Below are 25,565 nucleotides of genomic sequence, written 5' to 3'. Positions count from 1 at the left end.
ATGGTGATGATGGAGTATACCAGGAGCAAGATGATTCAGAGTAAGGAGATCTGGATAGTGAATATGATTTAAGTCTTTTTTTTGACAGGCGTACTCCCCGAGGACCAGATGATCAAATGGTATAATCAGTATCAGCACACAATGTGGAAGTGGAGCTGGATTTGGATTCGTAACAATTCTAGGGTGACCAAAAAGGAGCAACAGCAGTCTTGTTGCCTTTTTTGTCTGGAGAAGGATGTGAGTATTTAACAGGTGAAACTCTATTAGAGTGTGATGACGAGGAATGCCCAAACTGAGGAGATGGAGACAGTGACCACACTGACGTCGCTGTAGATGGTGATAACACCAGGGACCTCTTTGACATTGATGGAAAACGTGCAGATCTCCATCTAGGTCTCTCAGACGTCCACAGTGACTGTGTTGATGTTGATCTGGGCTTTTTGGTTGTTGATCGTGAGCAAGTCAATGTCAAATGGCCATGATGTTTTGATGTTGATGGCAAATGTCTTCTTCTCCCTGTCAATCTTGATTATCTTGATGTCCACGTTATAGACGGCAACACCTAAGGTTTCAGAGTCAACATTCTAGGATGTCAAGCATGGTGCTGATGCTCGTCTCTGCAACTGGAGTTTTTTTCTTTTGATGTTCCTAAATGGGACTTGTAGGAAAGCACCCTTTTTGACATGGTCACCCCCACTTTTTGCCACTGGTATTGAGGTTTTTTAACTGAAAGTGCACTGGGTTCCCAGTGTCAGTGCTCTTTACCTAAACAAGGTAAAAGATGTAACTGTGTACAATTGGCACACCCTTTAGCACCACTTTATGTCCCTAGTAAATGGTACCCCAGGTACCTAGGGCATAGGTACTAAAGAGGGTCCCCTAAGGGCTGCAGCATGCATTATGCCACCCTAAGGTGTCATGGGTCAATTTTAGTTTGCCTGGGTACAGGCGTTTAGCTTAGCTTTGGCTTGCAGGCCTGTTCCCTTTTACCTAGATAACATGCTTTGTTTTTATTATTCAGGTTTATTCATTTAAGAAGTGCTTGCATTTTTTGATAAAATGTTTTTATTTTATAACGATTTGCCATTCTGTGAAAGAATCACTATCAGGAATATGCATATTAGATTGTCATCATGTTCTTTTTAGCTTTATGTTGACAAAGAACAGAATGTGAACATGTCAGACATTTGTTATGATATTGCCGACACAAGTTTGTGCACACAATATAGTGTTTAGGTACATACCCACATCAGGATGTCTGCACGAACAATAACATGTGTCTTATAAAACACCTTGTAAGACCAAGGACATTAGAGGGGGTTCCACCCAGGATATTCCATCTACACTGCAAGTCACTTTGCAGCTGACCTCTGCCTTTGTGTCTCTACGAAGCATGATTTGGAGACTGAAGGCCGACTTTGTACTAAGGTAACGGGAGTTGGGGCGCTTCTCATGGACATGGCATGGGCAAATTAGGTTTATCATGTCTTGCTCTCTCTTTAGGGCAGTAAATACGCTGCCGAGAGAAATTTGCATACTCGTGTTTATTACAATACGTTGGGTTGTTCATAGTTACATGGCTTATTTTCACAATCCTGATTTTGCTAAGAGAAAAGGCTACGACTTGTTGCACCGCAGTTTTCCCCGTGTCTTCCAGAGTCCATGTGCTAAGCTGCCACTAATCACCTTTACTATTTGGGTTTTGGTGAGGTGATGCTAGACAGCCGGAAGGATTGGGCCGACAGCTGCCACGTGTTGTAGGAGTGACTCAGTCATCTAAAATCAGAGGTTCTGCCGCCCCTAATCCAGCAGTCTCGTAGAAATACAAGGGTCTTATGACAAAGGGATCCCCCCTACAAACTGCATGCAGGCTGCCATTGTGCAAACCATGAGTGAAAACACGACATTGAACACTCATTGTGTGCCATGTCAGTGTCACTGCGTACAAGATATGCGAGTCACCCCTACAGCAGGGTGCATTATATTTTATGTGAGGACATATCTGCATGAGCAGGTATTCCCCTCTGATGTCTAATTCGATTACTGGATATTGCAAGTGAACGGGGAAGCCATCTTAAGGTATGTACTGGGAACAGGTTATTACGAGTTACCTGGCATAATAGCTTCACTGAAACCTATGGTGTCTTAATAAATCCATACTGATGCCAGTATTGTAATTATCAACGAGCCTGCCATCACAGACAAGATTATGTACCCCTGGAGGTGAGAGCCTGTGCTCTCAGAGGCCAGAAACAATGTCTGCTCCGTAGTAAGGTGTTATTACTTCCTCCAGCAGGACATCTGCATACCAAGGCCAGGGACTTCAAAAACCTTGCCTTAGATATGCAACCCTGGCTTCCCCCAGACCTGAGAGATGCCACCTCCTGCCCTGAGGCCCGTTGGGCACCAGGACAGGTGGAAAATTAGCTTTGCATGTAGGCATGTTGCAATGACAGGCTAGTCACGCCCCTAAGGTCAGATGGCTGATGTGCTCCACGAAGGAAGGGTTCCACCATTTTGTTTTTGGTGGAATTAGGAATTCTGGGACAAGGTTATGCCCACTTCCCACAGGAAGTGGTTATATAGGGGGTGTAGTCACCCCAGGGATAAGCAGCCCATTGGCTACTACCCTACATTACCCTACACTCCCCTAAATTCAACATTTAGGTGGCCCGACACCAGGAACTAAGATTTGACTGACTACAGAAGAGTCAACCAACCAACCAATGTGAGAACATGGACATATAATGAGGACTTTTTGGCACCAAACCATGCCTACCTGCTGCTGTCCCGACAATCGCAAGATCCCAATTCGTCCTGCAGGTGTGCATCCTCTAAAAGCCTCGAAGGGCTGCCAGCACTTCACCAACCAGCCAGCTTCTCCCTTGAAGTGGAGGAGCCACTTCCCTGTATCTGCAGGCACTGACCGTACTTGTCGGTACTACGTTTTTGCTGTCCATCGGGCCTTCCAAGGAAACAACTCACCAGGACGAGGCTGTTATGTGACCAGGAGACCAGCCCCAACGCATCTGCTAAGCGTCAAGATGCTACCCCCTTCATGAAACTCACAGCAACAATACCTGGGGCACAGGAGCATGTGCCACAACTATGGCTTGTTGAGTGTTATTAGTCTAGAAACCACCACCGCCAAAGCCGACCTGTTTACCGAGGGATGACGGAACCAACCAGGTGGACCCAGAGAATAGCCCTGCAGTTGTTTTTCTTCCGCCTCTGCAGGTCTGACCAAGCACAGTGAGCACTTTCGACACACAGCGACAGCCGATCAAATCTCTTGGCACCTGAGCTCCCCAGCCCAGGTCCCCAAACAGACTGAGCCCCCCTTGCTCCCATGAACCTCACAAACGGAGCACCCTGCAAGCCTCCCTATGCAACATGTTTCTAGGAGGCCCCCCTTCTTCGCCAACGGAGCAGTGCGCAAGACTACCAACCTGTCCAGCACCTCTGCACCCGGACACTCCAGAGCAGGTAAACTCAAACTGCTGCTGGCTCACTCGACCGTGCACCCCAGCACCGAGTGCATCCTAAATCCTAAAGGGAACCCCCGGAATAAGTCTGCAAATACCTGTATGCAGTACGTGTTTCTTTCCCCAAAGGAAACCATTACCACGTAAACGCCTGTACTATCTGCATATTGTACCCTCTACATTCAGTAGACAGCTTAGATAGCCAGCTTTGTACAGGACTCTTTCTCAGACGGTGGCCCACTTAAAGAATCCGGCTGGGAGGCAGATCTTTATAGCCCTTCTTTGTCCTCTCTTGATCTGTTCTCATCATGCCCTGAGACCCATGCCCTCCCTATCTTTGAGTGTTCTCTTAAACCTTTTTTTAAAAACACAACTTCTGACGTCTCTCACAGAGTGAAAGAGAGGCAGGCAGACAAGGCAGATCCCCCTTATAGGCATCTGTAGCTGCCTTCTTTGTTCCATGTGAAAAGGTATGACATTTTGGGTAAATAAAATCACTCCACTCAATATGAGACAGTAAAAAAATAGATGTGTGACCTCTCTCAGTTGTTCAGCGTTCCTGCTCTAATGAGCCAGAAAAGGGAATTGTTTCTGGACGGCAATTGTCCCTACAATGCATTGTAGGTAGGGGGGACATTCCCAGGCTCCTAAAGGGACAGAACACTTTCTCTGATCTTAACATAAGCTTATCAGGTTGCATTTTTGCCTTCATGTGCACAATGTTTTAAAGAGATTTCTATTGTCAGATGCCGCAATTCAGCTCATAATGGGCAATCTGAAGCAATATTATGGACACTAAGGAAAGAAAATGAACTTCACTAGTAGGTTTCCATTATACAAACATTCACATGAACGGATAAAGACATTCTGCAATATTATTTCCATGGGGGAAAAAAAACAATACAAAAAAGTGTTCTGGGATCTGTGCATGCAACAGGAAATGATTAAAGCATTTAGGGTTATCAATGAAGATCTTAAGATGCAGAAGAGTTGCTTACTGAAAACTACATATTTACTCACTATCACTTTTTATACATTAGGCTCCTGTAGCTTATTTCCTCACTTTGTTATGTGGGTTACAGGACAATTTGTGCAATTGCAGTGGCCTACGTTTAGGCATGATGTCACTTTGGTAAGACCACTGTCTGCATCACTAGGATTTGCAGTCCAAGCGCTAGGCAGCATTGGAAAAAGTGGATTGTCCTGAGAGAGGGGTTGTGGGAAGGTGCGATCCGGGCACTAAGATGAATTCCGGCTCATAAAGAAAGTAACAGACGTGTTTAAAATCTGAGCAAATCTCCTTCGCTGACATCCGGTTTACCATCTTCCTAATTCACTCTCCTTAAACTAGCTCCTCACCTAATGCTACAGACGTGGTTTTCACACCCTTCATCTCTGTATCTCTGTCCTTTCTACTCTAGGTCCCTCATTCCGAGTTCTCCACTTGCGATTCTCATTATTCTTTCTTCCTCTGTCCTCCTTTACAGACTTTCATACTCTTCCCCTTGAACTTCCATGGTCCCTTAGTTTTGCCATGACTTTTCACATAACTACTAGTGCCTTTCACCGTGAGGTCGCTCCGTACCACTTTTCCATTTTTTCTAAAAATGCTCTCCATTCTAGTTCTCCCTAACGCCTAACCCACCAGCCCCTCTGCCTCCAGCCATGCTCCCCACTCTCACCGCCATGCAGCATTGAGCTGCTGTACTCCCGTCTTATTGTTATTTGTTCTCTTTACTTGGTGCAAGGATTTGCTTTAATTGCTGTCCTTACCTTCATTGTTTATTTGTTGGTTCTATGTAAGCAGTGACGTCGCTGATAAATAAGATGCAGCAGCAGAACACAGAGTGGGGCGAACGCTAAGCAACCAAAAAGCCCTCAGCCACCACGTTGAGCCTTCTACTCCTCTCTCACTCATGATCCACTTTTTATATTGAGGACACACAGGCTCAACTTCCTGTTTAGTCCTAAAAAAGCCCCCCCCCCTCCCCCCAGGGCCTGCATGCAACGCTTGTCATTCCAAGAACCTGGACAAACACTTTAGGTTTCAAGCAGCTCATGACCCGACCCAAGTTCAAAATTGCTTTTTATACATTTGATGAACCCAACCTGATCAGTAGTTTTTCCAATGGTTTCTGCAGAACGACCAGGCAAGGGCGGTCCGAGAAGGCAGGAGGAGTACCAGGCAGTGGAGGGGACTTGGACGGAGAGCTGCTCCCAAACACTTTCCTTTTGACCTTTGGTGTGGCCTCCTTACTTTGAACACGGTGGGGGAAGCGCAGCTTCAGTATCTGTATCCGTAGGGCCTCCACAATCTGAATACAGGAAGGAAAGGGGCAAAGAGTGAGAAGAGAAGCCATCTCCATGAACTACCACCAACATCAGGCCTGCAAGTAAGTTTGAGTTCTAGAGAGAGAGGAGTTTGAAATAAGTCCCAGCAGATGGCACTGATTAAAGTGTAAGAGAGGGCGATGACAAAAGGCGGGGCATCCTTGTGTGGAGGTCCTACCCACTAACACCAGGAGCACAGAGGTGAGAGGCAGAGTGTTGCAGAAATGGAGAAGACAAGTCAGGGGACTGGGTTAGGGAGCACCAGGCAATGCGGATAAAAGGGGGAGCAGAAGGGTAGGCTGAAAAAAGTCAAGAAGCAGCTGTAAAGAGGACAGAAAAAAACGACATTGCAGCAAGGTAAGAGAGGAAAAGGCAACACAGGCAACAAAGAGCAGGGCGCACATTGAAGGAATCCATGCATGGCTAGACAAGGAAGGCTTGAGGTTGTGCGAGTTCCTTCTCAATCTTACTAGTGGACCTGAAATATTTGAAAAAATTGAGGTGTAACACAGGTACTGTGTTGACAATTTTTATTTTTCAAAAGTTAATTAAATATCATTTACGCATTGTTTTCAGTTAATTTACTCAATCGTGCTATTCCTACTTGCAAATAAATCAGACCAAAGGCCATTCACGGATCGGGTGATTCAATTATCACACCTAAGTGTGTGCGAGGTTAAAACCACAAAGTGTATATGCCCAGAGATGCAGAAACCGTGCTTGCTTTTTGCAGTTGCTCTATGATCACCAGATGCAGCCTGGAAATGAGGATGAGTTTTTCGGCCCCAAGAAACTATCAAGAATCCTAGACATGTATTTGAAGAGCTGTGGACTGAGGATATGAGCTAATATGATTGTTCAGTCAAAGAGTAGATTGTTTTTAACATTGGTGTCACAGGCCTGTAGGTGCTGGCAGTGTTCTACATTTAGACTGATTTCAATGAGCCCTTCCCAGTCGTGGGCGAGATATCAGAAATTGTCTCTAAGGGGAAAATCTTCAAACACCATGTGGATACATTCAATATAACAAACAGATACATGCCTGTCAGACCCAGCTTGGTGCGCCACAGGGCAGTCAGGTGGCGAGAGTTTGTTTCTGCAAACTGGGTAAACAACAACCCTTCTTGACATTGACTCTCAGGGCAGTGAGGTGTCCAAGGCTTCTCAGGGAGGCAGTGTGGGGGTGAAGAGCTCGGAGCTCAACAGTCAGCAATGGGGTGGGAGGAGCCTGGCCATGTCCAAGGTTGCCGGCTCCCGCTGAGATGCTCCCAACACCTAATTTCAAAATCCTCTATCCCTGTACCATGAGGCACCTCAAGGTCAGTAGGAGGTGCTGCCAGTGTGCAAGGGGCTCAAAAATGTTCTAATGAGGGGACGACGCCTATGCTGAGGCAGCCCTTTAGCCTTATGGCGACCAGCCTGGGAGGCCTGGCACTTCCCATATCCAGGGAAGCAAGCTGCTAGTGGGAAACATCCGTCGGAGAGCCTGCTCAGGACCAGATGAGGAGGTCTGTAGAATGGTAGCCTCACGTTGTGCTCTGAATAATGCATCCAAACATCGATCGGCCTCTGCGACAAGCCTGACTTGCTAGAAGGCAGAAGCAAAGGTGAGAGTGGACGATCAAGGCAGGCACAGCATTTATACTTTGGCCCCAACGATAAAGCGGGCTAAAGTCCTTGCCCACTACTAGCTTGTGTGCTAGTAGGAGAATGTGCAAGGCATTACTCGTCCTGTGTGGGTCTTGACGGAGAAAGAGGAGGGGGAGGAATACAGAGGAGAGCGGGTGGGGTGGTGGCCGTGAACACTGCACCTTCGTTGGTGAAGTTATAGCGAATATTGATTATCAGAAGACAGAAGAGCATGCTCCCACTGCAGCATAAGCAAGGGGATACATTTTATGGGGAGTGCTATGCAACAAAAACAAAATACAGTGTGGTATTCTGGCCCCAACAGAGGTGGTTGCCTCCTATGTAAATCATAATGAAGTTGAGGGGACAGAGGTCGTAAGTACACCAGCAGGAACTCTATGGGGAGTTTGCTCTCAAGTATTTCTGCGTCATGGAAGAGTAAATGACTGAGTTATGCTTTCTTCTTCACACGCTTAATTTTGCATCATCTACCCCTGATAAGGGAGGGCATACAAGACGTCTGGTTGCTCTGTTACTGTGTCGATGGGCCCGATATCTCCCTCAGCAGGGTTTTGAGCAGCAGTGAGGTGAAGATATAAGACTGCTGAGACGGAGTATAGACTTTGACCAATGGGCTAATGAATTGCAGCATTACATATAGACACCATGAGTAACATTGGCTGGTGAGGTGCCCTACATGGTCCTGAAGGCTCCACTGAAGGTCTCGGATTCCGACTGATCCCTATCAGGTGGAGGCCAGAGTACAGAACTGTAAGCCCAGGTACCCTCCAGCGATCCGAACCAAGGAATTTCCAGAGGGATACATGAACACCTCCCACTGCCCCCTCCCGCATTCCAATCCCCTTTCCCCCTCAATCTGAATGCAAAAGGGAAAGGCAACCTGGAAACTTCTTTTCGCAAAAATAGTTGCTGGAAAGCCGAAACCGCGCCCAGATGCCATGACTGATATCACATTGAAAAAAGTGATGAAAGAGCTCACTTCCGGTAAAATAACCATGGAATCTCCCTGGAAAGGCACTAAGTCTCTGTGGTTGTACCTGTTTGCCTTCAAAACATGGCTAGACATGACTGAAACAAAAGTAGGGATGGTGGAAGATCAAGAGGCAGCACTTAAGGGAGCTCCCAACTTGGGGCAGGATCTCTGACTACTGCGGAGGAAGCTGGCACAGGTGGAAGACCAGAGTCGGAGGAACAAAATCCACTTCATGGGATTGCCACAGGAGACAGAGGCTGACAACATAGATGACTTTCTAGCATCATTTCTCCCGGAGATAACAGGCCTTAAGCTTGTCACTCCATTAGAGTTGCAACTCAGTCACCAAATCTGTGCCCGAAAGGGCTGAAACCGGACAGCGCCCTAGCCAATCATATCCTGTCTCTTGCAGCATCATCATGCCAGAAAACACATCTTAGAAACAAAGAAACTCAAAGGGCCATACACCTACAAAGATGCTAAAATATATATAAGAGAGGAATTTTCTCATGACACAATGATTACGAGAACAAAATGTTTGTTGCTATGGCCAATGCTCCAAAAATTGGATAATTAATATGGCCTATCTATGAGTGCTCACTAACCTTATAAGGTCTACCCCAGGTCAACATGTATCCCTGCAGAGTCCCTTCTGCGCCAGACTACCTGTGTGCAGCCTGGTAATTTCTGGACTGTGCATAAAGGTAGGCCTACTTGGGTAGTACATGTTCACATGTAACCAGCCCACTGCCCCTTACCCTAGCTGTGTTATTGCAGCCTTAGCTTAAAAGGCGGACATTGGTGGTAAAAATGTGCAGTCCTATCGCCATGTGAATACTGTGGGTGAGCAGTGAGACTCACCCACAGAAAAGTTCCAAAAACCAGGTGATCAACATCTAAAAAACCAGGTGGATGAGATGCATTTTGCCGTACTATTTCCTTTTTTCCTTTTATTTCCTCTCTCTACGTCTCTCTACGGCACTGTGGTGCAAAGCCCAATGTATTGAACCTGTGATAAGACCAATAAAGAAATGCTTAAACAACAGACAAGCAATAAAGTACTAGTGCTATTTTTTTTTTTTTTTTTTAACAAAAAGAAGACTTTAATCTCACAGCAAAACTATACACTACACAGTTCAAAAAGAACACAATACTGGGTTGTAACGTAAATCGCATTCATCAGTGAGTCGCTCCACCTACCTTTCCAGTATTCTCTCCCTGCCGCAAGTACAGTACCCAGCAAACTATGAGAACAGGCATGGAACAGGCAGCTGTATAGATGGCGTCAGGGAGTATCAATGGCTAGTTTCACAGTTCAGTTCAACATCTTTAATACCTTGTGTTTGCATAGCAAAAGTCTCAAGTCTATGCAACAGACTAGCCTGCAGAAGCTAGTCTCTTGTTCCAAGTGAAGGCAAGCCCTGCACTTACTTGCTGATGATTGCTGCAGTGCTAGTGCTGAGGTAGGAGTGGGTTTGTGCTCCCGACATTCTGGTGGGGGCTCCTCTTCTGTGGGGCTGAGGCATCAGTGTTGGGATGGACCTGAGTTTGGGGGTTGCAGTTGGCCAATTGCTGTGTTCTAAGCTCATGACTGACTACCTCCTTAAGAAAACTTTGACTGCTTGACCTCACTACTCTGAAAGTGAGAGTTTAGTACAGAGATGGTGTACCTGGCCCACTTTGCAGAGCCACAGCAGGATGGACAGACTGACAGCAATGAGAAACTACCTCAACCACCCAAGGTCAAGCCCAGTAGCCTCTTCAGCCTTTGGCCTCCTAAACAGGGTTTTACAGTATGCTCTTTCTAAGCTGCAGGTTAGCACAGAATGTGGGTGTTGACTTACCTTGTTCCTTGCCTGTGCTGGGGTGCCAATGGGGAATCCAAGCCGCAGCACCATACAGGGGGCTTTGGAAATCAGCCGGACAATGTAGAATGAAGAAGGCAGCTGGTCCGAAGAACTGAGAAGAGTCAGGCACATTCAATCAATGAAGAGTAGGGAGATTCATAGAACACAAAAGGGGTGAGGGGGAGACATGCAGTCAATAAAAAAGGGTGACATTCACTGAAAGTGGTGGACACAATCAATTAAACTGGGGGGGATAACAGATAAGCATTGACAAATGGAAGACAAATATTAAGTGAAGGGCACATTTGAAAGTTGGGGACAATCATTGTAAAGTGGGGGAATAGGCACTCACTGAAAAGTGGGGGGGGGGGGATGTAATTACTGATAAGTGGAAACTGACTGAATAGCAGGAATAGAATATTAATATAATTACATCATCCATGAAAACAATCACTGACAATTGTGGACACAATAAATGTGGTGGATAGTTAGCCTTTGAAAATGGGGTAAATAATGATTGATTCGCGGGGAACACACAATCAATGAAAAGTGATGGAAACAAACAATGAATATGAGGGACATTCAATCATTTAAAAATGAGGGCACTATGAGCTATGCATTCAACATAGAATTAAAATTACTCCACGGATTCCTGAGAGATTCCCAAGGATTGTCCATGCCATACTCCCACTTTTCTAGCTCACCCCAAAACTGAAAAACCCAGAAGGATCAGCTCTAGCCATAGCTCAAGAACGCAGACAAGAACTCTCTTCACAATGCTCTTAACCATAGCCACAAAATTTACAGGAGAGAACATTACCACAAAGAAATCATGAGAGTCAAACACATGACAGTTGTTAAATTGTGCAAGGGCTTACATCAAAGGCCATAATACACAACACAAGACACCATGTCACACCACCTCAACAGAGAAACCGTGAGGCAGACCACAACAAAGGTATAAAGACTCAGTAGCGGCACTTTACTTCATCAGTAAATTAGGAAATAGGAAGAGGGTCACAAAAGAGCTTCTGGGTCAACCCCCTGTACCTCTCACAGGGGCTACACAAAAGGAGAATTGGGCACTGATATAAAAAAGCCATAATATATCATCATAGTTTAAGGAACTGACAGGATATTAAAGGAGTCACATGGGGTTGTAGAACCAGATTGGAGTTTGAGAGAAGGGGCCACAGAATACAAGAGGAATACAACACCAGAACTGCATAGGTTTGCACGAGGAGGGCACATAATATCAGAACTGCAAGGGATGGCATATGAAGATTATACCATATCACAAACATTTAGACAATGAACTCAGGGACCACACCATGCCAAGATATCGTGGATTTATGTGGGAGTCACTGCACAGCAATGCTTTAGGAACTCTCAGAAAGATTCAAGCTTTATCAAAGTTCCATGGCTTCATATGAGCAGCAGGATCATCAGAGACACCCATGAAAGAAAACACAACACATCTCAAGGACTCACAGGAACTACCACACACAACAAACTTTACAGTGATACCGGTTAGGTCATGCTAGATCAAAGCCCCAAAGATTTAGAAGAGAAGAAACTTTGTTAATGCCCGAAGATCTCACAGAAATCCAAGTATTAGGTTTTCACAAGAGGGGCCACACCAAGCAAGAGCAGGAAAAAAAAGGATTACAACAGAAAAGCCTTATAGGCTCAGTTCAGGGTTTGCACTAACATTCACACAAAGGATCATTCCACACAAATGCTGCAAAGACATATATGAAGAAGCCCACTGGGTCGGGTAAGAGGGTAGTATTAGGGGTGCATGGAAGAAGCTATACCACACCCGTACATTAAGGGGTCACATGAGGGAACAACATATGAAAACACTAGCTCTCACTAAAAGTGCTGAACATCAGGCCTACTATATTAAGAATAAAATGAATAGAGCTTTATGCCCTGCAAATGGGACGTCACATCAAAGCTTAAGGCCTCACAGTAGAGATTATGCCACACCGGAGGACCAAGGACTTAATACAGTACCATACACCAGCAATGCTCGAGGCAGCACATGGATCAACAGTTCCAGTCAAGACTTCCATGGATTTCCACAATGCACCTCCCTACAAGAGGTTTTTTTATGAACTGGTCAGTCACTGCAGAGCATCAGGAAAAACCCATAAGGCTCACCACCTACAAGAGATCTAAGGCTTGAAGAACTTATTCTGGCCACAGCTAAAAGTACAGACTCAAGGACGGTGCAGTCACTGTACCTTAGAGGTCTCACTGAGACGAGCATCAAATAGGAGATCGCCACAAATTCATAGCACATATTGACAGAGGAGAAGCCACCTCAGAGTACTGCTCCAGGGAATCCTACAAGGAACCACGTGCCAAAGTGACAGAGGCTCATAGAGGTGCGGGGTAATAGAAACCATCACTGATGAGAGATTTCAGGACTTACATGAGTTCAAAAAACTGATAACCCATTTCTAGAATACCTGCAAAAGGTAAGTGTTAGTAGCCAAAATCACTGGCAGGTACTGTTATTCAGCACCAATACTACTGCATGGCAAGTGATTCGCTAAAACCCTCACTGTATAATTCACTCTTTTACATGCCAAGGGTCTTCTGGTTGTTGCTAATTCCCTCTGGTGTTTGCCCATGCTGGTAGGCTGACTCATCTCTGCCACATTTTCACTCAAGGTACATGAAGCCACAGTCAGCCTCAATTCCCAGCACGCAGAAGGGCTGGGATTGGTAGCACTGACTGGTAGCTGTGGCCCCGGGTGCAGCGTCCCAAAGGGTAGCCACTTCGGAGAGTCTGCATAATACCAGTAGCGCTGACAAGGCGCTGTGCTATGAAATCTACACATTTTACCTGTATATGAGTTTGACATAAGAATATCCCTCCACCAGCACGAAACTGCTCCAGTCCCGCAGTAAGGAGGTGAGTGCGGAGTGGGAGATGCGGCATTGGATGGTGCTGCAGCGTCCATTGCTGCCGGGGGTGTGAAGCTGCTTAGGGACCGGCCTGCAGAAAACAAAGGAAAAATCAAAAGTCAGAAAGCAGTTAATCGTTTGGAAATGCAGCATCTATAAGCACTCTACGGAAAAATGATACTAACTTTCACAGCTTAGATCCCAAATAGGTAAATTAGTGAAAACAAAACATTAAGAATTAGAAACATACAAAAATAATTTCTATGCATGGAATGCTGGTGGATTAAATGTTTAAATTCAGATTTCCAACTGGAATTGGTGAAAATGCTGATTTAACATGTTTAATGAGAACAGAATGAAAGCTTTCTACAATGACTCATTCATATCTTTGATGCAACGCACTGATTCCAAGAACGTATTTGAACTTTTGAATATGTGAAGAGACAGGACCCTCAGCATGGGGGGTTATGATCCGAAAGACTGTGGGCCTCATTACGACCCTGGCGGTCTAATGACCTACAGGGTCGGAGTGACGGTCAGACCGCCACCAATGTGGTGGTCCAACCGCCATATTACGACCACGGCGATAGCACTGCAGTCGGACTGCCAGCACTGCCAGATTATGACTTCTCATCGGTCTGGCGGTGCTAGTGGGTCTAAATCCTTGGCATGGATTGGCATGGGCAGTGCAGGGCCCCCCCGGCCAGCCCTGTCGCAATGTTCACTGTCTGCTTGGCAGGCAGTGAACATTGAAACTGCCTGGTGCACCCTACGCACTACAGCATTGCCGCTGGCTCTATTACAAGCCGGAGACAATGCTGTAGGTTGTTTCCTGCTGAGCAAGCGGGGGGAACTGAGTTTCCACCCGCTGACCCAGCGGGAAACTCGCAAAGGGCCTGGCGGGAAGGCTGCCACACTGGTGGCAACCTACCCATGGGACTTCGGCAGACAGGCTTTTCCGTCCGCCGAAGTCATAATAAGCCACTGTGTGTGACGCAGACTAATAAAAAGAAGGTTTTGCTTGGTTGAAATAGTATCTATAACAAAACTGAAATTGTGTATCTGACACAAATGTGTATATTTTCAGAACTCCGGAGTTCATGTTTGGAAAAAAATGGCTACATTACCAACATATGTTTAAAGCTGTTATTTGAGTGATAAATAATGTGGGTAGATTTATTACTAATATTATTTCGTGCCAGCGGCACTGCAGCTGTGACTGTTGTGTTACTCATGTAGAAGTTGTTCAAACTGGCACATCCTTTTTTACATTACTGCTGCCAACCCTGCCTGATGCACTGCGGTGACTGGTGCTGCCAATCTTGCGTATGGTAGGCACTAATCTAATCTTATCTGACTGAAGGAAAATAAAGTGAAAATTGATTTGTAAAGAAAATGTGGAAGTAAACATTCTGTGTCAGTGTCCTGATTGGGGCTTATGCACAAACCACAGAATCTTTTTTTAATGATTTTCAGAATGTTTACTTTAACGATGTACAATTCACTGCTCCACTAGAGGCTTATCCATATTTTCTATTTGGAGAGGAAGGCCTTTCCCTCACTGCATTGATGTTTGGGCAGAACCAAAACACTCTTTGTCTGTTCCTTTTGCTTCGGGAAACACCATCTAACTAACAATCTCTTTTTTTTTTATTCTTGTGCTTTTTCCATTGCCTGAAAACTTGTACTCACTATTGATGGAGCCAATATTGGAGGAATGGATGGCAAATACGAGAGAAGATTTTCTTGACGTGCTTAACAACTTTTGCAGTTAACATAATCAAATAAAAGTGTTAAGGGTACAAGATGATAATAAAGATTGGAAACATATTACTGAATAGCTTTTCAGAGTTGTCAAAGAAAATGCAAAAAATCTAAAGTAAAGGTCTTTCCCATTAATCATATTAAGTCAGAAATAGGAAGAGAATAGGGAGGGGTCTGGACACAGCTTGAGAAAATGGCCACTTGCTAGCAGACAGCCATGTAAGATTGCCACAATCCAGAGCTTTTACTAGCAAGTCGGGCCCAAAAATCACAGGACGTAGCCCAACCGTGAATAATGTCAGCCTATGTTTAACACCATGATTTTAGCCATCTTACACTTTCCAGCAGGAAGAAGTGAATGGATAAACCTTGCAACACAGGAGCACTAGAGCCTCAAGATGACGCATGGGAACTGATGAACGACCTACCCTCGTGACGAACTGCAATGATCCTCCCTCATTTTATAACAAGAGACTTCAACCATGACGAAGCACTCGGAGTTACTCTAAACTACCCTTAAACCAAGCTTGCTACGCTCGCACTGGACAACTTTCACCATTCAAGCAGTGCTCCAAGTGATGCCCTGTAACTTCCATTCCACCAGTGCCCCCTAACTGCGACCTATTCAGAGAAACTCATTTTGCAGGCCCTTCACATCAGCAGTGTTTGCCTGCAAAGGTCATTAAAGCACTGCTGAAGACTGTTTAATCAGCTCCCATAAACGAGACAACTGACCTAAGCGAGACACCTAATTGTTGCTTAAATTCAGGTTGCCAAGACGACAAGCACTAGGGAATATAGAGAATGCTGCTCACAAGAGAAAAGGTCCCAAATAGCAATGCAGGTGGTGAATACAACCAGAAAATAGTACCTAATGGATCCACCCATTCAATGGAGTAATACAGCACAGCTTACCGCCAGATGCTTTCAATCACTAAAGATGGCATGCTGGTGGGATATTGGGATTTGTGCTTGCAAGCTAACAGTCAACATGAAGTCAGATTGTAACAAGCTGTTCACCAAGTAGCTCATTACCAGACAAGTTATTACCACCCAGTTAACAACAGACAACTAGGAGCTATACTGATATTCTTGTATTCCTACTAAAGGACCATGTCAATGCTCTTGCAAAAATGGTGCATCATAAATAATGCTCAAGTTAAGAAATGGTATTGTGCTGCATACCTGATCAAAAAAGGAGTGGTTCTAAACTATACTGATCATTGCTGAGTTTCGTCTGCTACTATAAATAACAAGGGGCGGTGGTGGTGTTGTTTAATTCTGATCTCCTGGATGCCCTTAGAGCCAATAGGCACCATCAAAACATGAGATCTGAGATTTCTAGTTACTTACCTCGAATCTGTGGCATCTCAGTCTTTCAAGCCTGAGCTATCATGGAGTAAACTCATCAAGCTACAGTAATGCGATAACCATGGCTTGATAAACAGTTACCTGGCAAAATATCAAATTAGCAAATTCCGGTTGATCCATCATGAAAATGAACAACGATTTCCCTTCTAAATCAAACTTTGCCTCATCGCATGATGCACTGAGTAGTAACCACCAAGGTCAGTCATCATAGCCTCAGTCTGTCATGCAGTAATTACATGAAGCAGAAACCAGGGAAAAAACAAATGAAAGATGCAAAACAGTTAAAGACTGCACAGTCCCGGAACAAGACCCCTCAGACCTGGAATCCCCTATCAAGAGCAAAGGCGATACTGGCACCTTCATGGAAATGATCCTTCAAAGACCTGCGGTGCTACCTGATCTAGCACAATCCACAAATACTAATGCAGACATGATGCACAACAAATTCATCAGCATGAGAAAAGATCGCTAAAACTTAAGAAACAGAGTCACAGAGACTGAGTTGAGAATACGTAATTTGGAGGAAATTGTGCTAAAAGATCAAAACAAAACAGGCAAATTAGTGAAGGAAGTCATCTCTATTAAAAGTTAAGTCACAGAACTGGAAGACTGAAACAAATGAGGCAACGTAGGAATGTTTGGTAATCGTGGGTCTTGAGTACTAGACACCTGAAACCATAGGGCTAAAGTTTGACAAAGACTTTGAAATTGAAAGGGGACATAGAGTGCCAACAGTGATATCTAAAAAAAAATTCTACACCAAGTCCTCATTTTCATGCTCCTACGATCCAAAACTGGCATATGCTAAGAAACTGTTAGCATTTCTAGCCAAAATGAAATGCCATAGGGAGCTCTCGGTACAAGTCTCCTTCAACGATCCAGCATGCTTCAAGATGATACAAAATGACAAAACCTATCTATTTAAATACCCTAATAACTTGGACACTTTCATTTTGACCATTACAAAATCAGAAATGATCACATAACTGGGCCAACTGACCCTCATCCACACACATTGCGATATTCCTAAAATTCTCTAAAAAAATCTCTAAAATATCTATCCTTTAGAAGCAACCATAAGCTGTACTTTAACTGTGCTCATATTTTTGTCTCATGATTCATACAGGATTGAGTCTAAAGTTAATTTATGTTGCTCAAAGACTATATTTTGGGGCCATTAGCTTTTACTAAAGCAATTAATCTTGATTTCTTTGAAGAAGCTCCTCGCATAATTTGCTCAATTCACTCTTTAACAAGAATGTGGACAGATCTGTTTGATGCATTATAATTTTTAATTCATGGTGAACTTGTTCTTTAATCCACTTAGCTATTTTCCTTCTTAGAACATCTTGAAAAGGGTATTTGTTAGTGAGAAACTAAGCTATTCATTCTGTGATTTTTATTGTCAGATTAGGTGAACTGCAATGGTTTCTGCTTGTTGGCCTTTCTTGGCTTCCAGTGTTTGTGGAGTCCAGGGAAGGCAGGGAGTGGAATGAGAATCTAAGGTTGGGCATGATTTTTGGAAGATTTGATGGCATGTACATTATTCTGCTATTTGCTCTTGCTCTCCTCCCTATTCTTTTCCCTTACTCTTAGTGCTGGTCAATTTTGATCTTTGACAGCTACTGACAGCTGTGTACCTTGAGACAAAATTCTATCACATTTGACAAACAGTAAGGAACGTGGACATCATAGCACCTTTATCTTTCAAAAGGGCTACTATTGAAGTTTCTGTCCTTCTACCCTAACAGTAACCCATTGTCACCATAGCTAATGATAATGAGAATAATGGTACAAGCATAGCCAAAGTTGTTTCTTTTTTTAAACAGAGGCTTAAAATCACCCAGTACAACGGTAAAAGATCCCAGACTGTTCTCATAAAGATGAAATGATTTTCCTCCAAAAAACAATCATTGGTACAGGTGAAGCAATACAGATGAGGAACAATGGACAGATGACTGTGCCTGCTCCCCAGATATTAACAAGCATTGGCATATCCAACACATCTCACATATGGGACCTTATGAGAATTTAGCCATGCGGCACCTTCAACCTCTATCAGAAATAAACTGTTTGTACATTCCTTCATGGACTTGCCATTAGACTGTAGTGGTAGAAACATCCCCTAGAGTGCACAAATTGGAGCAACAGCTACAGAGCCAGAAGAGTTGGGGGTCACTTGCACAACTGAGGATGCTTTAAAGCCACAAATAATACAAAAGAATCAAAAAACTAATCAGAAAATGTATTTGCACCATTGCTGTAAAGAAGGTAAACAAGTAAAAACAACACACTGGGAAAGTCATACAATCCATGACAAAATGTTTCAGGCCATAAAGGCCTTGCAGGAAATATAAGAACGAAAAAAAAGTTACCAATCAAAGGGTAAGAGACCCCATAGTAGAAATACAGATAAGCAGGTATAGACAGACAAAGGAACGTTGACATTATAGATGATGACATGAAACCATGAATAGCTACTCTGAGATAAAAAGTAAGTGCTGGACAAATCACCATCCTCCTACGTAAAACCAGTAAGAAGGTACAAATATGTTGGCTACCTAGCAACTACTGACAACCTAAGTCCACCAAAAATGGAAATGCAACACAGAAGATTAATGTTGACGGAGGTGAACCCTTCACCAGGTTTGTAGGATACACAAAGAATCTGTGGCTTTCCTTTCACCTTATAACATTCAGACTATGCATCCAAAAACTATAAACAGTGTTAACAAGTAAACTCCAGGAAGGCCTGTGAGTGTAACAATGCCAAGAAAGCATTACTGTGTTGTATTAGGTGCACAATCTGGATGCAAACCCAGTGTCCTATAGCGGTAGGTGCAGAGGGGAGCAGCAGGTCATACTTACTACTCTTGTAGGGCCATGGGCAGCAATGAGCGCATGAGGTCGGCTGGAAGATACAGAGAGGACCTGGCAGCCAGAGTGCAGGGCGCCCAAGTCCCTCTCTACAACAGCAACTCAGTAATGGGCCTAGGCCCGGGGGAGAGCTGGGGATGCACAAGAGGGTGGAGCAAGGGGGGGCAGTGCAGGTGGCAACATACTCATGATGCAGTTAAAGACCGGGAGGCTCTCGTTCAACAGAGGCTGAACTGATGCAGCTGCAAGATAGAGACCAGTGGGTCAGGTCTCCAAAAATAGACACAACTAATACGGACCACTAGGGTCTTCCAAGAGCCCCTGAACAAGCAACACACAAAGTCACAACGGAAATAGTTAGGAAAGAGACCCATTCCATCTATTTTAGGGAAATGGTGTGTCCATGTATGAAATGAGCACAATCCACCATGAAAACGAGCCCTGAACAAACCAACAACTACCAAAGCAAAACTGGAAACAAGCCCAAGTCGTCAAAAATGGGGTAGATTATGGAGATCTTGGTACTTGGATAAGCAGGCAGTCCTCTGGGGGTTTGTAGAGGTTGCTGGTCCTGCAGGTCAAGTCGCCTTCTTGTAGCAGGATTCTTGAAGCTGCAGACAGGCTGGTTTGGCTGGGGCCAAGTCAGTTGTCGTCTAGAGTCTTCTCTGCTGGTGCAGATCTTCTGTTACGTTGCCAGGAATCTGAAAAGCGAGGTTCAGGGGTGCCCCTAAATACTAGATTTAGGGGCGTTACAGGGGTCAGAGGACATTAGCCAATGGCTACTGTCCCTGAGGGTGGCTACATCCTTCCTGTGCCCACTACCTTTGGGGAGGGGGCATATTCCTAACCCTATTGGCTAATATTCTCCAAAGCAAGATGGAGGATTCTACCAGGAGGGGTTCACCTCAGCTCTGGGTACCCTAAGGGTGGTCCTAGCTGGAGTTGGCACACCTCCTGGGGTTTACTAATTTTACTGCCGCCAAAAATGAAGCTTGTTCTGGGGGTTGGGAGCAAGCTTCAACTAGCTAGTAGTGCCCTGGGGTAGTGTAACACAAGGAAGGAGCCTCTGAGGCTCACAGCCACGTGTTGCAGTTCCTGCAGGGGGGCGGATGGAAGCACCTCCACCCAGTGCAGACTTTGTTCCCGACTGCAGAGAGCCCAGAGGCTCTCACGCCATGGGGTCAGAAACTTGTCTGTTAGTGACAGGCTGGAACAGACTGGTCAGCCTTACACTTAGGGGTTGAGTGAAATACAGGTGGGCATCTTTCATTTTTCAATAAATCCAACCTGGCATGAGTGTGGGTTTATTGAGCTGAGACGTTTGATACCAAACTTCCCAGTATTAAGATAAGCCATCATGGAGCTGTGGAGTTCGTAATGTCAAACTCCCAGCCCATGTACTCAATATGGCCACACTGCACTTACAAGGTCTAAGAATGGACTTAGGCACTATAGGGGCAGATTGTTCATGCAGCTATGCCCTTCCCTGTGGTATAGTGCACCGTGCTTTAGGGCTGTAAGGCCTGCTAGAGGGGGGACTTACCCAGTGGTTTGTGGGCTTGGCACCCAGAGAGGGATGCCATGTCGACTTTACCTTTTTCTCCCCACCAGCACACAAAAGCTGCAATGGCAATGTGCATGTGTTTGGTGAGGGGTCCCATAGAGCGGCATAATATATGCTGCAGCCCTAAAGGACCGTCCCTGGCCACAGAGTCCTTGGTACCACTGGTACCTTTTACACAGAACTAAGCTGGGTGCCAGTGGTGTGCCAATTGTGGAAGCAATGGTACAGTTTAGGGAACTAACACTGGTGCTGGGGCCTGGTTTGCAGGATTCCAGCACACACAAAGGCGACTCAGCCATTTACCAGTCTGGGAGCTAATGGGAAAACCAACACACACACACCCACACATGCATACATACATGAAGGCAACCTTCATTAGTGTCCCAGGCATCATGGGGCTAAAGGATCCAAGTATGGAAGATACCAGAGACTTTACATTGATGGGGGAGGTAGAGCTCCCCAAGACAAGAGTAAAAAGTGATACCGGCAACAAGGTCTGTACCTAGACAATGCATTATACTGACACTACTGTCATTATCTCGTAGCCTAGGTATAGGAGGTCCATAGCCACCCACACAACTCTGGGCACCACCTCAACATCAGAGCCCAGCTCCAACGTCTGACTACAGAAAACAGGAGGCCTAACATGACTGTGGAGCTCAATTCGACAAAAACACACAAGGCTGCCAGTAAAATGTAGAAGTGCGACATGGCTTTAACAAATCAAGCTCAACACTTTTGGCCCAAAACTGGTGTCATTGGATGGCTTGCCTTCTAAGGTACAGGGATTTCCATTTTCCTAGTTATCCGGCAAGAAAACCTTCTACTAAAACTCTTATATGCTCAAATACAATTCTTTTTTATATATCTGGTGCCTTCCAGAAATACTACGACTGTGGCATTCGCAAGGAGGAGTCTGTTCTACTATACATTTTCCATCAGGTTTATACCAATTATCTTGGGAGCTTATCTTTCTGCGACCATGGAATGCTATAAAGTTAGAGTGATGATGTCAGGACAATCATTAAGAATTTTGCATATGGACTTTACAAGAAGTTCGCTCCCTATGGTAAAGAGAAATGCCCCATTTTGTTTGCTTACTGTAGCAATACAAACTATCTGGTCCTCTATTGAAGGCAACAGCAAGTCAGTAAATCACCCTAGCTGCTCTTCTGCGTCTTTATCTCTGTTGGTACTCCTTCAGCTTCCAATCTCTAAGAGAATTATCTTTAAGTCAATGGGCATATTGCTTTTAGGGCCTACCATTGCTTTGGTCAGCAGATAACAGTAATTAGCCACAACACCAACAGTATAACACCAACAGCATTTCCATGAAAAGCAAGCTGATAATTGCCATTTTATTATGCAATAAACAGATCTACTGAAGAGAGATGCAACTTAGCAAAACTTATCTATTTAGACTTTTTCAGATAGTATTCCCTTAATATTCTGAAGAATACTTTATATACAACTCATTTTGATCAATGCTCATTTCATTAAATGGGGAGATGTTGGGTCATATTTCTCGATTCTTGCTCATCTTTTCCTCAACACATTCTCTTCTCATTTGCAGACATTGCTTGTTACACTAAGATCTAGAGAAAGACAGCTTGATTGGGAAGGATAAGGTTACTAACATTTGGTAACTTTCTTTCTGGTGGATACTCCTATTTAACCACAGATGCTTCACACTGTGAATACCCCCAGGTGCCTGACTGGAGCCAGAGATTTTTCTCAGCATTGCTCCCATGCACCTGCAGATGGCTTTATTCTGGTTCACGTCCACTTTGTCCCGCCCTGGAAGTGATGCCAGAGCACCATAGATGCGCCACCCCTGCACGCTGATGTCAGATTCTTTCTTGACTATGTCCGTTGGATGCAGAGCCGAAGAACTGAACCAATGTACCACTGTGAAGACCGACAGATTGCAACCTTTTTTATAAATAGAAAGAACAGGGAGGTGGGACAGTAGGGGAGGTGTGGAGGGAGGTGGGAGAACGGAGAGGCGGGAGTGTGGTGAAAAGTCTGCAGATATATAGCGTATCCATCAGAAGGGGTATCACTGAAGGTAAGTAGCTTGTTTTTCTGATAATTCTAAAAGTAGACTCCTCACTTTGTGAATAGATACCAAAGCAGCACTTCTCAATGTGTTGGGTGTTTGAAATGGCTCAAACTCCTGCAGATCCAGCAGCCAAAGTGCCCCTCCTGCCAGGCAATCTAGGCAGTAGTGCTTTGTGAGTATGTGCACCGACGCCTTGTCATGGCATGACAGATGTCCAGATCAGGTACTCCACTTCCCAATGCAATGGTAGCAACCTTGCCTCTGGCTAAATGAGCCCTCAGACCATCAGGAGTGTGCTTCTTGCCAAATGCATAGCAGATCTCTATACAGAGTACTCTCCCGCTTGATACAGCCATTTTCTGCTATGCTTTAACCTTCATTGCTCCAGAGAGCCCCACAAAGAGCATATTGCCTACCTAATGAACCTTGGTACAATCATTGTGAATAATCAAGGCTTTGCTTGAAATGTGTCTGTATGGAAGGAACTACACCTCGCCACAAAACCTATCCAAAGGTATGGCTTAAACTAACAAGTAACTTACCTTTGGTGGCTCCTTATCTAGAAGAGACTCTACCTAGCCACAGATTACTTACTGTAGAATAATTCCCAGGTGTCAGACTGGATCCAGAAACATTTTGAGCAGTACCTCTGCGTGCCGGTAAGTAGCTTTGTCATTGTCAGCCACGCAATAAGTGACGTGCATGATGCCTATATATGTGCCAACCCAGCACACAGACATCGGTTATGTTTTGCGACCTTTCCATGCCAGAAGCTTTGAACCACGAAGGTTGCTCAAGTACCAGTGTGCAGGACCTCATAAGGGTTAGCTTATATGGAGAAATCTGTTCGCAGAGCAGGAAGGATGGGAGGATTGCTAAGAAATCTGCAGTTAAATAGAGTCTGTACCAGACAAAACATTAGCAAGGGTAGGTAACTTGTTCATTTGACAGACTTCTAGCTGCAGATTCCTTACGCAATACCTCTCCGGAGGGAGAGTCTGCTATCAGATTTAGAACAGGAAGCAAAGTGCCCATCACAACAAACCTGACTGAACAGTAGTGCTTGATAAACGTTTACAAATAAGCCAAAGTTGCCGACTGACAGATGTCCAGGGCAAAGACTGCGTGAGCCTAACACAGTGGTTGCAGCTTTAGATCTGGTGGAATGAGCAAACAAGCCCTCAGGGGGGTTGCTTCTTGGCCAGTGCCTGGCAGACTCTGATGCTGAGTACTATCCTTCATGAGATGGTCCATTTCTGTACGGCCTTTGCTTTCTTTGCCCCCAAACCTAATGAAGAGTTGATTGTTCGCTCTGAACTCTCTAGTATGATCAATGTAGCATGACAACATTCTTTTTGGGTCCAGGCGGTGGAGTTTCTCCTCTTTGGAGGTACGAGGCAGAGCAAAGGTGGTCTGCAATGTGATGGAGTGGTCCACATGCAAATGAGTTACTACTTTGGTAGGAAAGAGGCGCGTCTTCTCAAAACCAGTTTGTCAGGTTAGAAAGTTATGCAAGTAGGTGCACAGAAAGTGCTTGCACTTCACTAATCCCCTGGCCGATGTAATGGCTACTAGAAAGTCTGCTTTTACTGTCAACACACATGGGGGCAATTGTGCAAAGGCTCTGAGAACGCACATATCAGGAAAGTTCAATAGGGTTCAGGGCCCATTAGGGCATGACGGAGGACTTTAGGGGAAACATATGCAGGAATGATATGAGAAAATAAGTGACAACTGGTGACTGAAACAGGAAAGGTTGACCAGCAACCACAAGACTGCCAGCATGGCTGAAATATAATCTTCAACTGTGCCCAGATCAAAGCCTTGCCAGGCTAAAGAAAGAACAAACAAAAAACCTCAGACAAAGGTTCAGAAAGGAGATCAACTGGTTTGGAAGCACACCAAGCCAGATATCTGTCCCAAAGGCAGGCATATACGATCTTGGATGAGGGACGCCTGACTGCCAGAATTACATTAAAGACTTTAGGAGGAATGTCAAAAACTGTCAACTGTAGCTACTCAATCTTCATGCATGAAGGAGGAGCATTTGCAGGTTTGGGCGCCGGATCCTGTCCTGCTATTGAAACAGTAGATCCTTCTGAAAAGTCAGCCTGATCGGAGGAACAATGCTGATGCTCAGGACTTCAGTATACCCCTACTCCCAGGGTCCAATGTGGAGCCCTAAGGATGACTTGGGCCTGGTCGTTCCTGATCTTCTTGAAAATACTAGGCAGGAGTGGTAGACGCAGAAATGCATACAGGAGGCCGGAGCTACATTCGAGATGAAAAGCGTCTCAGAACGACAGTCGCCTTGTAAACCCCAGTGCACAGAAGTGCTGACATTGTTTGTTCTCTGCGGTAGTGAAGAGATCTAACTAAAGTACTCCCCAATCACTGAAGAGACCTTGTAACACCTCCGGATGGAGGCTTCATTTATGATTTGCTAGGCATCGACAGTTAAGTTTTTCCACTCTAGCGTTCAGAGAACCTACCAGATGTTGAAACACCAGGGAAATGCCCTGTCATTCTAGCCATGTCAAGAGATGCAGGGCCTCTTCACAGAGGGTCCATGACCCCACCCTCACCCTGTTTATTGCAATATCACATGGAGGTGGTGTAGTTCACCTGAACTAGCCTTCCCTTGATAAAAGGAAGAAAGACTTTCAATGCCAGTTGGATCAATCTCAGCTCCAGCAATTTGATATGGATCTGAGACTCCGGT

The 25,565-nt window shown here is 44.9% G+C and overlaps 1 protein-coding gene across 1 annotated transcript in view; it reads right to left on the bottom strand.

Moving 5' to 3' along the window:
• SZT2 (SZT2 subunit of KICSTOR complex) overlaps nucleotides 1-25,565 on the bottom strand; it is a 606,663-nt gene that overhangs the window by 485,374 nt on the left and 95,724 nt on the right. The window contains exons 13-15 of the mRNA XM_069227802.1: nucleotides 13,144-13,296; nucleotides 10,284-10,398; nucleotides 5,595-5,800 (exon numbers count right to left, since the gene is read on the bottom strand). Coding sequence (XP_069083903.1) covers nucleotides 5,595-5,800; nucleotides 10,284-10,398; nucleotides 13,144-13,296 — 474 coding nt within the window. The remainder of the gene's footprint in view (nucleotides 1-5,594; nucleotides 5,801-10,283; nucleotides 10,399-13,143; nucleotides 13,297-25,565) is intronic.

This window comes from Pleurodeles waltl, chromosome 4_1 (genome assembly GCF_031143425.1).
Source record: "Pleurodeles waltl isolate 20211129_DDA chromosome 4_1, aPleWal1.hap1.20221129, whole genome shotgun sequence".
In the NCBI taxonomy this organism is placed as follows: domain Eukaryota; kingdom Metazoa; phylum Chordata; class Amphibia; order Caudata; family Salamandridae; genus Pleurodeles; species Pleurodeles waltl.
This window is presented reverse-complemented; position numbering and strand designations above follow the sequence as displayed.